Source organism: Ambystoma mexicanum, chromosome 6p, assembly GCF_040938575.1.
Source record: "Ambystoma mexicanum isolate Mex_15411 chromosome 6p, UKY_AmexF1_1, whole genome shotgun sequence".
NCBI classification, from domain to species: domain Eukaryota; kingdom Metazoa; phylum Chordata; class Amphibia; order Caudata; family Ambystomatidae; genus Ambystoma; species Ambystoma mexicanum.
In genome coordinates, this window is record NC_090935.1 from 1,445,824,255 (window position 1) to 1,445,841,630 (window position 17,376).

Below are 17,376 nucleotides of genomic sequence, written 5' to 3' on the forward strand. Positions count from 1 at the left end.
GAAGGCTAGAGACCCAAGAGAGCAGTAACTTAGCTTACAGTGCCCTCTTGTGTCATGTTGCACGAAAGCCGCAACATGATAAAAGAAACTACGGAAAACAGCGTTTCTGTAACGCTCACCTGATTCTCGCAGAGGCGCCGGTCTTGACTGGGCGACTACCGTATCTTCAAAGGTGATGTGTAGCACCCGGTTGGCTCTTTGGGCTGGACCTCTGTGCACTGTATGCCTGACGTGTAGAGTAAGATGTCTGCAGATAGAAAATATGGGGTTAATGAACTGGGGTTATTGGGGTGTCCCTATCTCTTTCCTCTTCTCCTCTCCTGTAGACCCCCAAAGGTTAACGCTCTCACCTTAGGTAAGTGAATGCCGAGCTCTCCATCTGCCTCGGGGCAGGGTGCTGTAACCAGTTTCTTCACTGGATAGGTAGCGCAGGCCTCTTGACTTCAGAGGACTGCTGTCCGTCGTTTACTGCACGAACGGTAAGTTTCGAGTCATTCAAATGTCTTTAAAGTCTTTAGTAATGATGTCTCTTGTTTTGCAGGGTTCCGGCGATGGCGGATGACGGGCTGAAGTGAGTTGAAGATGGAGCCCGTGTGATGAATAGAAGCGCCTGGAAGCACGTAAGTAAGCGCTTGTTGCCTGCTTCACTATGCGCTCTAACTGTCTTTTTATTTTGCAGGTACGAGTTCGGAGCGGCTGCAGGGTGCCGGAATACCCACTGGATTAGATGTGGAAAGGAGTCATGGCACGTGAGTATTAAAGTTCCCCAATGTCTTTAAACGCACCTTGTTTTGTCTTTCAGATGCGGGATGCAGCGCCGAAGAGTAGGTAAGCCTTTGCCTTTCAGATGCCGGAATGCTAACCTGTTCTTTCTTGTCTTTATAGGTGTTGCTGAAGACTGGATTCAGGATGGTAAGCCTTTGCCTTTCAGATGCCGGAATGCTAACCTGTTCTTTCTTGTCTTTATAGGTGTTGCTGAAGACTGGATTCAGGATGGTAAGCTTTTTCCTTAGGCCCAGGACCGGATGCAGAAGACACGATGAGCGTTCTGCTGCAGAGGTTGCAGAATAACGCAAAGCAAGATTCATCCACCGGGTGTGGTTTAAATAGCCTCCTGTAGTGCTTAGGTGTCTCCTTCCACAGCCACGCCTAAGTAAGAAAAGAGTTCCTGGTAAGAAAAGAGTTCCTGCCTTCCAGAAGAGTTCCAGTGTTCTGAATCTAGGGAGTGGCTCCAGCCCCACCCAAAAGGAAAAGTAGTTCCAAACAGAAGAGGATCAGAGGCTCAACTGGCAGGCAAGTAAGCAGCATGGTCTGCTGAAGGTAAGTCCACCCAAGCATTATGAGCCCGGCGCTTCCAGCGCTGGGACTGGGCATATTTATGAGCCTGGTGCCACTGGCGCCAGGACTGGGTCCAAAAGGTCCCAATTGGGACTGGTTGGCACTCGGAACCTGGGTTATGGATCTGCTTCCAAGGGAGTTGGGAAAACCCTGACCTTTTGGAAGCAGAGATCATGACAGTACCCCCCCTCAAGGCCCCTCCCAAACCGGGCTTCTCCGGGGGTTTTGGCTTGTCAGGAAATGTTCGGTGAAATCTTTTGATTAGGCGAGGAGCGTGGACATATTCAGCAGGTTCCCAGGATCTCTCTTGGGGGCCGTAGCCTTTCCAGTCAATTAGGTAGACTAGTTTAGATTTGGAGATCTTGGAGTCCAGAATGCTTTTGACTTCAAACTCGAGTTCTCCATCCACTAGGATAGGTTTTGGAGATTTGGTTAGTCGGGTTTGAGGTTGCACGGGTTTTAATAGAGAGACGTGGAAGACCGGATGTATCTTCATGTGCGGGGGCAAGTCCAACTTGACCGCTACTGGGTTTACTATGGTAGTGATGGAATAGGGACCAAGGTATCTTGGGTTGAATGTGCGTGGCCCTTTTAGAGATAGATATTTGGTGGATAACCAGACTTGATCCCCTACTTGATAGTGAGGGGCTTCCTTCCGATGTTGATCTGCTCCTTTCTTGTATTGTTCTTTAGCCCTTTGAAGGTGAGAAACAGCTTCCTTAAAGGCTTGGGTGATTGTAGAATGCAGGTAGTCTACTGCTGGTGTTTCAAGATCTTGGAGGGGATCCAACTCCGAGGTTCGAGGGTGACTGCCGTACAAAAGAAAAAACGGGGTTTTCCCAGTTCCCGAATGGACAGAGTTATTGTAGGCATACTCGGCTATCCAAAGGATATCTTTCCAAGTTTTTTCAGTTTGTTGCAGCATGCAGCGTAAATACTGTTCCAGAGTTTGATTGGTCCTCTCGGTTTGTCCGTCGGTCTGAGGGTGGTGACTGGTCGATAGTCTCACATCAATTTGAGCCGACCGACAGCAACTTCGCCAAAAATGAGAAATAAATTGACTACCTCGATCCGAAATTAGAACCGAAGGAAAACCGTGCAGTCGGACGATGTTTTCGAGAAATTCTCGGGCCAGAGTTGCTGCTGTTGGCAAGCCTTTGAGCGGAATGAAATGCGCCATCTTGGAGAATAAGTCCACGATTACTAGAATCGTATTGTATCCGGAGCATGGAGGTAGATCGGTGATGAAGTCCATAGAAAGCGTATGCCAAGGGCGAGGTGGGATGTCAATAGGGCGTAAGAGGCCTGCTGGTCTTTCCTTTTGACTCTTGTTTTGGGCGCATACTCCACAGGACATTATAAAGTCTCTGATATCTTTTTTCCAAGACGGCCACCAGAAGTAGCGCTTGATCTTTTCTGAGGTCTTGGCTATACCGGGATGACCTTCCATTAAAGAGTCGTGATAACAAGAGATTACTTTTTTCTGTAAATCTGTGCTGGGTAGGTATAATCGTTCTTGGAAATACAATAAGTTGTCCTTTACTGCAAAGTCCTTTCCCTGCAGATGCCAATTCTGTATGTCTGCTGGAGTTACAAGTTGCCTGGCTTTATCCTTAACTTCCTCTATGGATTCTGTGGCGATTACACCCAGAATTCTTTGTTCGGGAATGATTGGTACAGGTTTAGGGTTGACCAAGTGTTCTTCCACTCCCATCCGAGAAAGGGCATCGGCTTTACCGTTCTTTGTACCAGGTCGATAGGTAATTATGAAGTCAAACTCGGCAAAGAATAATGCCCAACGGAGTTGTGTAGAGGTTTGGGCTTTTGCGGTCTTCAAATATTGCAGGTTTCGGTGATCCGTAATCACAGTAACGGTGTGTCGGGCCCCCAGCAGATAATGCCGCCAAGGCTTAAAGGCAGACTTGATAGCCAGAAGTTCCTTGTCAGTAATCGTGTAATTGATTTCAGGAGGCGAGAATTTGCGGGACCAAAATGCCACGGGATGCAACTGATTGGTTACCGGGTCCTTTTGTGATAGAACTGCCCCCATGGCAAGGCTTGAAGCATCAGTTTCCACGATGTAGGGGAGTTCGGGGCGAGGGTGTTTTAAGATTGGTGCAGAGATAAATTTAGTCTTCAAATCCTGGAAAGCTTGTTCCGCCTCGGTAGACCATTCAAAACGTTTGTTTTTCTTTAACAAGGCAGTGATGGGCTGGACTATTCGAGAGAATTCGGGGATAAACCTGCGGTAAAAGTTAGCGAAGCCTAACATGCTTTGCACACCTTTTACGGAGGATGGTGATGGCCATTTGAGAACTGCATCGACCTTCTTTGAATCCATACGCACTCCGCCAGGTGATAATATGAATCCCAAGAATTCAACTTCAGTCACGTTGAAAACACATTTTTCCAACTTAGCGAAAAGTTTGTGTTGACGCAATCTTTCGAGGACCATTTTCACGTGTTTCCGATGTTCAGATTCCGATGAAGAATAAACGAGGATGTCGTCAATGTAAACAACAACACATACATCTATGAGCTCTCTGAGGACATCGTTCATAAAATATTGAAAGGCGGCCGGGGCATTGCAAAGTCCGAAGGGCATGACCTGATATTCAAATAGCCCATACTTGGTGCGGAAGGCCGTCTTCCATTCATCGCCCTCTTTTACTCGTACCAAGTGGTAAGCTCCTCTAAGATCCAGCTTTGTATATATGCATGCTTTTCTGACTTGGTCCAGGAGTTCAGGGATCAAAGTTAACGGATATCTATTCTTAACGGTGATCTGGTTCAGGGAGCGATAATCGATACAAGTTCTAAGGTCTCCTTCCTTTTTTGGAACGAAGAACAAAGCTGAAGAAGCAGGGGACTTGGAAGGACGAATAAACCCATTTGCCAGGTATTGATCCAGGTATTGTCGAAGGTGAAGGTTCTCAGGCTCGGTGAGGGCATAAATTCTACTACAAGGAGGAGTAGATCCAGGTATCAGGTCTATCTGGCAGTCATAAGACCTATGAGGAGGTAGAGAGTTAGCCTGATCCTTCCGGAAAACATCTTGGTATTCTAGGTATTCGGGAGGTAACTGGGGAATCTCTGAAGAAATTGCGGCCAGTGCAACACCAGGTGGAGGGTGACAAGTAGAAACACATTCTGGAAACTGGACCGTTCTTGCTCGCCAATCGATCAGAGGATTGTGTTTCTCTAACCAAGGTATTCCTAGAATAATCTGAAACTGAGGGGCCTTGATCACATCGAACACGATCTTCTCATGGTGTCCATCTTGACTTACTAGCGTCACCTCTTGAGTGGTATGCGTTACTGGCCCGGAGGCTATCTCCGTACCATCCACCGTAGTAATGACGTCCTTTACAGCCTTGGGACAAAGAGTTAGATTCATCCTCAAAACCATTTCATGATCCACATAATTGCCGATGGCACCGCTGTCGACGTAAGCTTCAATTGCATGTAATCGATCCGGATTATCAGGGCTAATGAGGACCATAGGTATCACGAAATGCGAGGTCACGGAACTGGTTTTCACGCTCGGCAAGAGGACCTCTATTCTTGTCGGGCGAGGTCGTTTCCCTGCTCAGAGTTTGTAACTTTGGTAACTGCAGCTCCTACTGCCTTCTTGGCAGGTTTCACCGGACAGTCTCGAAGAAAGTGCCCTGAGTTTCCGCAATATAGGCATAATTGCAACTGTTTCCTCCTTTCCCGCTCTCTTTGTGTTAGCGGACCTTTCAGACCCCCTATTTGCATGGGTTCCCCGGAGTCTACTCCTTTGGAAGGAGTTGGCGGTTTGGAAAATACTCGAGCATCAAACTTGGAACGATCGGCCTTCCTGTTCTGCAGCCTGTGATCTATTTGAACGACCAAGTCTATATAATCCGAACAGTCTTCTGGGGGATTCACTACTTGGGCTAAAACGTCTTTGAGCTCTCCACGTAGACCTCTATAAAACAGCGTAATCCTTTTGTCCTCAGGCCATTGAGTTTCCACTATTAGCCTATTGAAAGATGCAATATAAGCCAAAAGGTCTTGATTACCCTGTCGCAATGAAAGAAGCTGATTGTCCAAGGCCTGCCCCTGTGAATGTCTTGCGAACAGTTTTTCCATACTAAGCTGAAAGGCTTGAAAATCATGGAGAACCGGATCATCTTGATTAACTAGAGGGATCGACCAGTCTGCCGCATTGCCACTAAGGTACGAAAGTACAAAAGCTACTTTTGCTTGATCAGTTGGAAAGGCTGCTGGCCGGCATAAGAAGTGCAACCGCCACTGATTGATAAATACTGCAAACCTCTTTGGGTCACCAGAAAATCGTTCGGGCGGAGCCAGAGGTACATTCCCAGGTAGGTTGATCTGCACTGGATTCATAGAGGATGTTGAAGGAAGATTTGCCCCTGATGCGGGTAACGGGGTCTGTCCGGCTTGTGACTGTAGCACTTGTCTAGCAAGATTGTCTGTTCTCTCCTTGGAAATAATTAGTTCCCTTCTTAGAGCATTCGTTTCCTGACGAGCTGCATGCACTTCTGCCCTTAGTTCCCCAAGTAACCGGGCTAGGGGGTCAGTACCCGAGGTTTTCATAGCGCCTGGGCGAGAGTTTTGCGGTAGGCTTTGCGTTCTGTAACGCTCACCTGATTCTCGCAGAGGCGCCGGTCTTGACTGGGCGACTACCGTATCTTCAAAGGTGATGTGTAGCACCCGGTTGGCTCTTTGGGCTGGACCTCTGTGCACTGTATGCCTGACGTGTAGAGTAAGATGTCTGCAGATAGAAAATATGGGGTTAATGAACTGGGGTTATTGGGGTGTCCCTATCTCTTTCCTCTTCTCCTCTCCTGTAGACCCCCAAAGGTTAACGCTCTCACCTTAGGTAAGTGAATGCCGAGCTCTCCATCTGCCTCGGGGCAGGGTGCTGTAACCAGTTTCTTCACTGGATAGGTAGCGCAGGCCTCTTGACTTCAGAGGACTGCTGTCCGTCGTTTACTGCACGAACGGTAAGTTTCGAGTCATTCAAATGTCTTTAAAGTCTTTAGTAATGATGTCTCTTGTTTTGCAGGGTTCCGGCGATGGCGGATGACGGGCTGAAGTGAGTTGAAGATGGAGCCCGTGTGATGAATAGAAGCGTCTGGAAGCACGTAAGTAAGCGCTTGTTGCCTGCTTCACTATGCGCTCTAACTGTCTTTTTATTTTGCAGGTACGAGTTCGGAGCGGCTGCAGGGTGCCGGAATACCCACTGGATTAGATGTGGAAAGGAGTCATGGCACGTGAGTATTAAAGTTCCCCAATGTCTTTAAACGCACCTTGTTTTGTCTTTCAGATGCGGGATGCAGCGCCGAAGAGTAGGTAAGCCTTTGCCTTTCAGATGCCGGAATGCTAACCTGTTCTTTCTTGTCTTTATAGGTGTTGCTGAAGACTGGATTCAGGATGGTAAGCCTTTGCCTTTCAGATGCCGGAATGCTAACCTGTTCTTTCTTGTCTTTATAGGTGTTGCTGAAGACTGGATTCAGGATGGTAAGCTTTTTCCTTAGGCCCAGGACCGGATGCAGAAGACACGATGAGCGTTCTGCTGCAGAGGTTGCAGAATAACGCAAAGCAAGATTCATCCACCGGGTGTGGTTTAAATAGCCTCCTGTAGTGCTTAGGTGTCTCCTTCCACAGCCACGCCTAAGTAAGAAAAGAGTTCCTGGTAAGAAAAGAGTTCCTGCCTTCCAGAAGAGTTCCAGTGTTCTGAATCTAGGGAGTGGCTCCAGCCCCACCCAAAAGGAAAAGTAGTTCCAAACAGAAGAGGATCAGAGGCTCAACTGGCAGGCAAGTAAGCAGCATGGTCTGCTGAAGGTAAGTCCACCCAAGCATTATGAGCCCGGCGCTTCCAGCGCTGGGACTGGGCATATTTATGAGCCTGGTGCCACTGGCGCCAGGACTGGGTCCAAAAGGTCCCAATTGGGACTGGTTGGCACTCGGAACCTGGGTTATGGATCTGCTTCCAAGGGAGTTGGGAAAACCCTGACCTTTTGGAAGCAGAGATCATGACAGTTTCCCGGTACTGACTATCTTAAGGGCATGTCAGTTTCCCCGTAAGAATGGAGCGAAAGCCCAGAGGAGTGCGGCAGAAGGCTGCACTTCTCTGGCAAAGTCTAGATCATGGTGAAAACAACAGCAAAAAGTTTAGGGGTTGCCACATGGAAGGAAAATTACCCACAATTACGAAATCTTTCCTAACAAGCGGTTTCTACCTTTGTTGGCAAAATAAGACCCCGCAAATAGCCCTAACTACATTAATGCTACCTCCAGATAAGGGTGGGATGGGCCTTCAAAACCTCATGACCTATTATCATGCGGCGCAAATTAGGGTTATAAAGGAATGGTCCACAGACTCAGTTGAGAAACGTTGGGTGCAGATGGAGCTAGTTGTGGGGGGACCCAGACCAAATGATGTACTTTGGTTGCCAAAATCCGATCGCCCATCCAACATACATCTGAGTGAAATAATGCACACAGTAGAAAACCCCTGGGATGACGCAGTGAACAAACATGGTATCACAACCTTCCCTTCTCCTTTCACGCCTTTATTTTTCAAACCCCAATTTTCCACAGCAATAGACCCAAATACATTCAGGGAATGGAAGGCGGGTGGGGTGCGGGAAACTGAGATATATTTTCGGGAGGAATGGTAAAAGAATTTTTACAATGCAAACAGGAGCTGGGGCTACATGAAAAATCAATGTTTCAATATTTCCACGTAAGACACAGGATTCTGGCTCCCCCGATTAAGGCGGCGGCCACCAGGGAATTAACATCTTTTGAACAATTTATGATATCGCACCCTGGGAATACAGCCCTTATCTCTAACTTATATAAAATATTGGGGGACGGAACATCCAAAGCTGAGGTCAGTTATAAAAAAATCTTGCCAGGCTACATTGGGGGAAGAGATCACTGAGCAGGACTGGGAAACACTCTGGAGAACAATCCATAAACTCACCAGATTGATCCAAATTAAGGAATTCAGGCTCAAACTCATGGTGCAATGGCACTATACACCAGCCCGACTTGCCCAAATGAAACCTACCATATCCGACAAATGCTGGAGGGAATGTGATCATGTGGGGAAATGGGAACATGTCTGGTTGAGTTGTTCAAAGTTAACCAAATATTGGGGTGATATTAGGGTGAGGTGAATACATATCTATGTGAAATCTTTTCCATACACATCCCTCTTTCCCTACGTACATGTCTGTTAGTTATGATGGATAATGACTTAAAAGTAGGCCGAAAGCTGCTCAAAAAGCGTTTGTGATGTTGCAACTGACTGCTCTCCTGGTAATAGCTCAGAACAGGAAGCGCAAAGATCCACCTTAGATTTGTGAATGGTTTTCGAAAGTATGGAACTTTCTATCATTAGAATGGATGGCATATTCTTTTCTGGGGAATTTCCCTGCGTTCACTGGAGATTGCGACGTTGTGCTAAACATTTTATATAAAGAGTTTAACATCCAATAATGTCCTCAAAGACTACGCTTGTTGGGCATTGCTTGAAACGTTGAACTAAGATAAAGTCGTAAAGTGGCATCATTGAGTGTTCTATCTGAACTGCGCAGTATGCGTGTGGGAGTGGGGAGGGGGTGTGGGGAAAAACTGTTTGTGATTTAATTTTGAAATGCCAATAAAAACGGACTAAAAATAAAAAGAATTGAGGAAGACCCACACCACCAAATCTGAACCCTTCCGGTCATTGTCTCCCACTTAAGCCTGCACTGTTTCCGGTGCCAAGTGAGACCCACCAGTAGTGAACGCAATTGTCTAAAGAAGCTGGCTCCAGGCCAAACAGAAATATTCTGAAAAAAGTAAAGCAGCTTAGGGGCCACTACCATTTGGGCTATGGGAATCCGGACATATGTAGAATTGGGGAGTTCCATCGAACTAGCCATTTTCTTTTGCAAGAGTGTTAAATATGCGTAATGATTGTCCTTTAACATGGGTATATGATCCCTACTGATAGTGATATCCAGGCACTTCACTGATGATTGTTCCCACCTGTACGAACCGGTATCTTGCATTTTGGGGATTAGATACTCCAATGGCACAGAATCAAATGCTTTTTCAGCGTCCAACAGAGCCCCCACCGTGTGGATGCTCTGGTCAGTTTGGGCCAGCGTAGTGAATAACCGCCTTAGATTCAATGCCGTGAACCTCCCAGGTGAGAAGCCTGATTGGCCCAGGTGTATTTTCAACGATCCATGCGATAACAATCGATCGGCTAGTATTTTTAATTCTAGGAGCAAAATGAGCCTATATGAGGCACAATCGTTTGCGTCCTTTCCTGGTTTCAGCATGAGTGTAATGACTGCTTTCCGCATTGTGGGGGGAGAGAACCTGAGTACAACAACTCCTGCCATACCTACAATAAATGCATAGTTACGCTAGGGTCAAATTCCATAAAGAACTCTGCTGTTATTTCATCAGAGGTCGGGCCTTAGATGGCAGGAGGGTCGTTATCGCCTTCATTATTTCTCTGGTCATGATCGGGGCATTAAGAAAATCCTCCACTTTCCAGCTCAACTTGCGTAATGGCATAGCCCCCAAATAAAAGCCCAGATCCGTGTGGGTTTGGGCCTCCTTACCAGTGTGCAGCCTTTCATGGAAAGCAAGGAAAGTTTTGATTGTGGGGTCCAGATCCGCTAATATCCTCCCATTCGCATCTTTATTAGTGGTGATACTGGTGGGACCATTTTCCCATTGCAGCATTTGGGCTAGGAGGTGGCCTGGTCTCCCCTCCTCACCATATCTGCGAGCCTGTACTGGAACAGAAATATACAGAACCTCCCTATCTGCCTCAGACCGGAATTGGTGTAGCTTACACTTAATGGATGCCAATAACCCTTCTTCCTTCGACTGGCCCAAGACAAGCTCAAGTTGTCTTAGCTCCACCTCCAGATCCGACAGACTTCTACGGATAGCTTTGAGTACACCATTTTCAATCCCTATGCAACACCCACAGAGATAAACCTTGAAAATGTTCCCAGATTGTCATCATCAAGGGGACCGAACCTACAATGGCTTTAAAAAAAGTAGTAATAACCCCACCAATTCACTTTTAAATGTGACATCCAAAAGCACATGTGACTTAAAACACCAGGGAGGTCGATCCACAGCCCCTTTACCAAGACTGAACTTCCATAGCACAGGTGAATGATCAAAGAAAGTTCTGGGGAGAAAAGAACACTCACTTGTTCTATGGAAAAACTCATGCACTGTCAAAATGTAGTCAATGCGAGAGTGCATGTCATGAACAGTGGAACAATATGAATATTCCCTAACGGACATGTGTAAAGACATTCGCAGGTCCAAGAGTCCCAAGTCCTCCAGACCTCTACACATTTCCTGTGCAGATTTTGAGAGTATGCTGCTGATCTTCAAGAAACATGTGTGCAAACACTCATAAGGATGCGCCACAAAAAGTTCTGCTTTCAAGTCAATTTGCAGTTGTATTGTGATACGTTAGCCCTTCATGGTGACACGTGTTTCGGCTTATGCGCCTTTTTCAAAACCGGGCTAATATATTCAAAATAGTTCCCACTCTCACATTGACTACATTTTGACAGTGCATGAGTTTTTCCATAGAACAAGTGAGTGTTCTTTTCTCCCCAGAACTTTCTTTGATCATTCACCAGTGCTATGGAAGTTCAGTCTTGGTAAAGGGGCTGTGGATCGACCTCCCTGGCGTTTTAAGTCACATGTGCTTTTGGATGTTGCATTTAAAAGTGAATTGGTGGGGTTGTTACTACTTTTTTTTAAAGCCAATGTAGGCTCGGTCCCCTTGATGATGACGATCTGGGAAAACTTTCAAGGTTTGCATAGGGATTGAAAATGGTGTACTCAAAGCGAGTATTTGCACAAATTCTTCTTAAACCACATAGTGGATTTATCTGTTTTACTCAGGGAGAGCGACCAATTTTATTTATTTATTTTTATTTTATTTATTTGTTACACGCCCAGACCCTCGGGTGTCACGGCGAGGTTATAAAACAGCTTAGAAATTAATACAAACATCATTACATTAGTTACATTACATTATTAATGAACAGTTGGTACTAAAATACAATTTACAGATATTCACAATAATATGCAGTGGTAAGGATAGGAACGCAAGACTAAACAATTGAGTCACATGGGCATAGGCTGACTACTAAACCCCAAATCGGATTATAACCTGTCTAGAAACATGTCCAAAATGGTATTAAAGTCACCAGCCCACATGATCGGAGTATTTGAGTATTGTACAAATTTCCCCAGCAAATCTGAGTGGAATACAGGGTCAGCATTCATGGCATAAATGTTAGTGGGCGTGGGCTAAAGTGCCCGTAACTATAATGCACCGGCCCTTCGGGTCTTGTTTATACTCGAGAACCACAAACCTGAGGGATTTATGAATTAGAGTAAGGACTTCCCTTGATTTAGATTAAAATGAGGTATAAAATGTCGTGGACCCCCAGGGCTTGGCAAAGGACTAATTTGTTACCCCAGACAAATGTATGTCCTGAGGAGAATTATTTTTGCCCCATGTCTCTCACAACAGGCCAACATCCTCCAGGCTTTTATCGGGTTGTTGAGAGCCCGTACTTTCCAGCTCAGCAGCATGTATATATCTAGAGACAGGATATTTGAGCCTGTCTGAAATGACGGAACCATGGAGACAGGGGGGGGTCTACAAGGCCACGTAGAGAGACGTTTATCCAGGGGAGCTCCTGTCGATCCTGTAATGATCCGTGAAAAAAACCATGCACTCAGGTGCTGAAGACTGAATAAAATGGAATGAGCAGGCGTGGGAAACTGCAAGGAGAGACTGGAGAGCATTTTGCACTGATTGGCACCGGGGCTCAGGAACACCAAGCCTGAAGAAGACCGCCACGAACAACGGGCAGAAGATCCAAAATTGCGATCATATGAGGGCAAAGGGATGCAGCACAGAGATGTACACTTGTGCCCGGACGGCGGTGGATTGCAGCGCCGGGATCGCACCGACTCGAAAGAGTGGGCACAGATGCGGAACAGCGCAGTAAAGACCCACTGGAGGAGTGTGAGTACTAATGGTGAGGCACAATGTGAGGCACGAACTGAGGGAAAACCTGGAATCTGACAAGGGCACACGAGAGACTGAGGAGCGTGACCCTGGCGCCAAGCGACCCACTTGGTACATGACACTGTCGCAGGGTCACTGCGTCTTTGTTCATTGGGAGCTGGCAGCAGGCACATAAGGACGGATAAGAGGAACATAGATTTCGATGTATCAACATACCGTGCTACATTGTAACAAGAGGAACGAAGACAATCGATCCGATCGGCTGTGTCTGCAATGGAGGCGAACCGATTCACCCTGCAACGAGCATCAACAGTGCCATTGCTGTGATAATGCAACAAGACACTGCTAAAAGGAAACGGGTGACTGCCAGCTGGGGCGCTCAAAATGAACAGAGGCAACAGGACGGAACCGAAAGGCTACCTGCATACAGGGGGAAACAGGAAGCAAAGTGAGCCTCGAGAACAAAAGAAAAGAAAGGTAGAAACGAAGTCTGAGCGCCGTCCCAACAGTTACAAGGCCCCAGCAGTAAAGACACTACGGTATGCGAAGGGGATGGATTGGTGGGTAAGAGGCACATGTGGGGCGTAGCCTGGAGAAGTTCAATAATCTCACCCACATCCACGGACAAGGCACCTCTTACGCGCACTGACACGGCATACAATCGGGGCTCAATCAAGACCCTACATGATTACACAGCAGAATTGAAGGGATGCAATTGTGGGGACCCAGTAGCGGTAGACACACAATAACAGGGTGGAACATTGCCCATGGGCGCAAGGAGAATACAACGAGCAAGGACCGGCGCCACATGTGGGAAAGAGGATGCAGAAGTAGGGGCACTTAAAATGAGAAACGCTGCAAGGGGAAAGTAAAGATACACGTGTAATCAAGGCCAAAGGCAAACTCACTGAGCATAGAGGAAATAAGAACACAGTGAGAGTGTGCACAGTGCCGACCCAGGGCCCAGGGAACACGGTTGGGGAAATAAAGCAGCACCAGGGCTGCAAAGGAGACTGTAAACCGCAGAACAAAGCTGGGGCTGGCGGATCAGCAGGGGTCCATCCTAGCTCGATTTCATAACTATCCAGACAAGCACAAGATTATGGAGAGAGCAAGGAAGAAGGGCCCAGTGATGTACGGCAACTCAGAATAACGATTTTTAAAGATCTACCCTCCCTAACACTGGCTAGGAGATGCCTATGGTCACCCTTAATGAAGTGGCTGAATGAGAAGGGTGGCCGGTATAAGTGGGGATTCACGTTTTCCATCACCTTTGAAGTGGATGGGGCAAAATATAAACTTTCCAATGAGGATGAGATACGTAGGGCCACGGTGGAGCTAGTTGGTGACACCGGAGAACCACAGGGTTCTAAACAGCAAGAGGCAGGTGTGGGCCAATGGCATATTAAGGGACCCAAGAGCTGACGAATGCCGGGATCCCGGAAGTTCAGGAAGTTGAACACGTCCCCGGCTACTGATACATGATGGCTGATGGTGTGGTATCTTTTTCCTTGTGGCTAAAGACTTGGGAGGGGACAGTCCTCTCTAAGGGGACATGCAGGGTTATTAATGTGAGGTGACTAGCTCCCTGGCACCTGGCAAGAAGGTGCACCAGGTGGGATGGTGGCGGAGAGGATAGGTTAAATGTTGTCAAGCGACGAGGGGGTCGGGGGCTCTGGGAATAACTGGGTCCGGTAGGTGGTTTGTTTCAACCTAGTGATGTCAACTGGGGAGGGCTGGACACCTTTTGGGGTGAGGGGAGCGGAGGAGGGGAGGGAGCAGGGATGGGCAGAGGGAACCTTGTACACATTTTCTTCCTGGGTTTGGTTTATTCTCCTATGAAAAAGTTCAAATTGGTATGAAAAGGCTGGCCGGGTGGCATGGAGGAGGAGCTCTAAGTGGGGTAACGTGACGGCTACCACAGGGAAAGGTGCCTGAGAGGGCTGGCTGAAGATCGGGAATCTGAATGTTAAGGGCATGGACTCACCAATGAAGAGATTCCTGGTTGCAAGGGAATTCCAGAGAGTTGAGCTGGACGTTATGTTTCTCGAGGAGACTAAACTTTGTAAGGGCGAGGGACGAAGAATTCCTTGTGGCTTGGCCGGTAAAGTATATTTGGGTTCTGGTACAGTAAGAACAGCGGGAGTGGGTATCCTATTTAGCAGAACACTTAAGTTGGAAGTGTCCAAGGTCTGGTCAGATGTGAGAGTTCGGGACACCTCATATTTGGAGGTGACTTCAACATATGGGCAGATGTGAATTTAGATAGGCAGGGGTTGCAGGACAGGAAACAAGGCGTGGGGAGGCCTGGCTATGGGGAGGTCCAAGAGACTCTTGAATTGTATGGACTGCGGGATATGTGGCGCCATTTTTCATCCACAGGAGATGGGGTACACCTTTACTCACCCGCCATGGAACATTTACCAGGATAGATTACATATATGTCTCAAGGGATTTGTGGGAGGAGGCACTGAATTCAGAGATCCGCCTGATCTCCTGGTCGACTGTGGACCACGGTGTGGAGGGACAGGAGGGATACTATTGCAGACTGCCTAGGATGGCCTGTGGCCTACATCTAGCAGCAAGAGCATGCCTGGCCACAAAATGGAAGTGCCTACACTCCAGATAAAAAGGAGTGGGCTAATGTCCCAATGAGTAACAGCAGGACTTCGTGGGCAGGCCGGTCCTCTAGAAGTGGAGTGTGGAGGATTTGTTGATAAATACCTGAGACCCGAGATACAGCTGGGAGAGGAGGACACGAGAGAATAAGAGAAGTTGAGCTTCAAGCTCACTGGGGGAGAAGGCACGAGTGGGGCCGGAATTGTTAAGGGAACCTGATCAAAGAGGGTGCCAGAGGTGGCCTAGCGCCAAAGGTTTGTGTTTTAGAAGTCACAGGAGGACAACAGTTCAAGGAGGTGGTCTGAGAAGGGGTAAACGGTATCAGGGGTGGGAGGGAGGGATGAGCGGGAGGGAAGGGAGTAGGTCAGTGTTGTTTTTCCTTTTTCTTCTTTATGAGACGGCGAATAGAGAATACGGCATGCAATTTCCTTGCTTTGTCAAAAATGAGTGACTGTATGCCTCTCAAAGTTGTGTACTGCCTTGTATTCAAATCTTTAATAAAGAAAAATTAAAAATAATAATAATACTTGACCTAATTGGAGATCCTCTCTTGACTGCTGTCACCAAAAGTGCAAAAGAAGAATTGCCCCTACAAATACTGTCACTATTGGGCACTTAATATTTACATTCCAGGCCAATAGGAAAATATTGTGTGCAAGCAGGTGACAGAAGATTTATTCATAATTTATTGGCCAAAAATACTTTGCAGATTATGGGCTTTACCCAGAGTGTCAAAACAAAACGAGCCAGATATTCATGAACTCACTGTTAAGACAAGTTGGCAATAAAGCACTCACCACAACTGACAGCAGTCAGTATAACTGAGGAACATAACATGGCACATATAAGGTGAGATTAAGTCCTTGAAGGGCATTTTACATCAGAGCTACAAGAGATGTGACAAATGTGTATAATGTAATGTGGAGAACGGGTGGCATTTAGACATGACACTACATGAGATCTACACAGGCAAGCACTGTCGACTCACCAAGTGGACTAATGATGTCGTCGCTCCTCTCACTGTCCTGATTGTGCATGGGATAGCATGCTCGCTCTTCTTTCATGCGACATGAAACAACTGATGTGTTAAACATGTGCCCTACTATAAAAAGAATGTTAGAAAACTGCACAGAATCATAATAGTGATCAGATATATTGTCTATGACAAAGTGCATATAAAGGTACATATACATCAGTCTATGCAGTTTTATGAAAATGCTCTTCTGGTGGCAGACGGGAAATGAGATACCAACATGCACATATTAAAGCAGCTAACACAGGGTTTCCTGGGTACATGGCAGATGTGATCAACATCTGGCATTATTGTCAAGTCTAAGGTTCTGGTGCTAGCACACAAAGTCATTTAACAACAAACGTCGCGAACGCAGGAACACAGCTACATATCTATCTTATTTGAGATGAAATAAGGGCCTCATCTTGTTTAAATCAAGAGACAACACATCACACATTCATTTATAACCTTCTAAGAAGACCGTGCCCTGAAGGGACCAATACCAGGTCTGTAGGATACCAGGGGCATCTGCAACTGACCTGCCCTTGAGCTGGTTTCTCTTCCTTTGTTCTCCAGTGGACTCACACCAGTGTTCAGCTGGTCTTCCATGCTTACGCTAGTGTCAGGATAATGATTTGGAAACCCTGTAGAATAAATGTAATTGTTTAGATACTTCATAAAGCAAAATGCCATTGTTGTTACGCATTGGCAATTCCACATATAAACCAAGAATATTATTTGCAAGAGACGACTGCAACTTTGCACCATTTTAATTTCAGTAAATAAGATGTCAGTTCAATAAGAGTTTAATGCTTCTACACAGATGGTTGTAGGAAATGGTACTTGTCTGCAGATTACCTGCCACTAAGGTGCAGAAAAAAATAAACCCTGCGGCAAATTCAGGCAGGTTTCTTGGCAGGTGTGTGTGTGTGTGTCAGAAGCCCCAGGAAATGAAGCCATGGTGGGTCAATCATAGCAGCGGGGAGTAACTGGAGGCAGCAAGCAGAGTGCATCCACCTAAACCGGCATGCCAATTAGAGGGACTCTGGTTGCGGGCTCATTGGTGGGGCTTGGGTGGAAAAGAGGAGATGCCACAGGACACTGTGGGGTGCCATGGCTCCAGGTGAAGAGTGCAGCTCCAGCAGACAACACCTGTCAGAGCCCGTGCTGGATCAAGGAGATTCCACTAGCCCACCACACATTTGTATATCAAAAATAGAAGGCCATAGCAACAACAGACCACAGTTCCCTATCCCAGCCATGTAGAAGAGGTGGCAGGCTTAGGCCCCCTTTGAAGTCTTCCATACCATCCCAAACACTCCAC

The 17,376-nt window shown here is 46.8% G+C and overlaps 1 protein-coding gene across 2 annotated transcripts in view; it reads right to left on the bottom strand.

Moving 5' to 3' along the window:
* LOC138510495 (uncharacterized) overlaps positions 1-17,376 on the bottom strand; it is a 338,379-nt gene that overhangs the window by 185,619 nt on the left and 135,384 nt on the right. Inside the window, exons 4-5 of one of the 2 annotated variants that reach the window (XM_069626188.1) lie at positions 16,592-16,696; positions 16,029-16,139 (exon numbers count right to left, since the gene is read on the bottom strand). In XM_069626188.1, the coding sequence (XP_069482289.1) occupies positions 16,029-16,139; positions 16,592-16,696 (216 nt within the window). Of the gene's footprint in view, positions 1-16,028; positions 16,143-16,591; positions 16,697-17,376 lie in introns of both variants that reach the window. The other variant, XM_069626187.1, reaches the window with a different exon arrangement.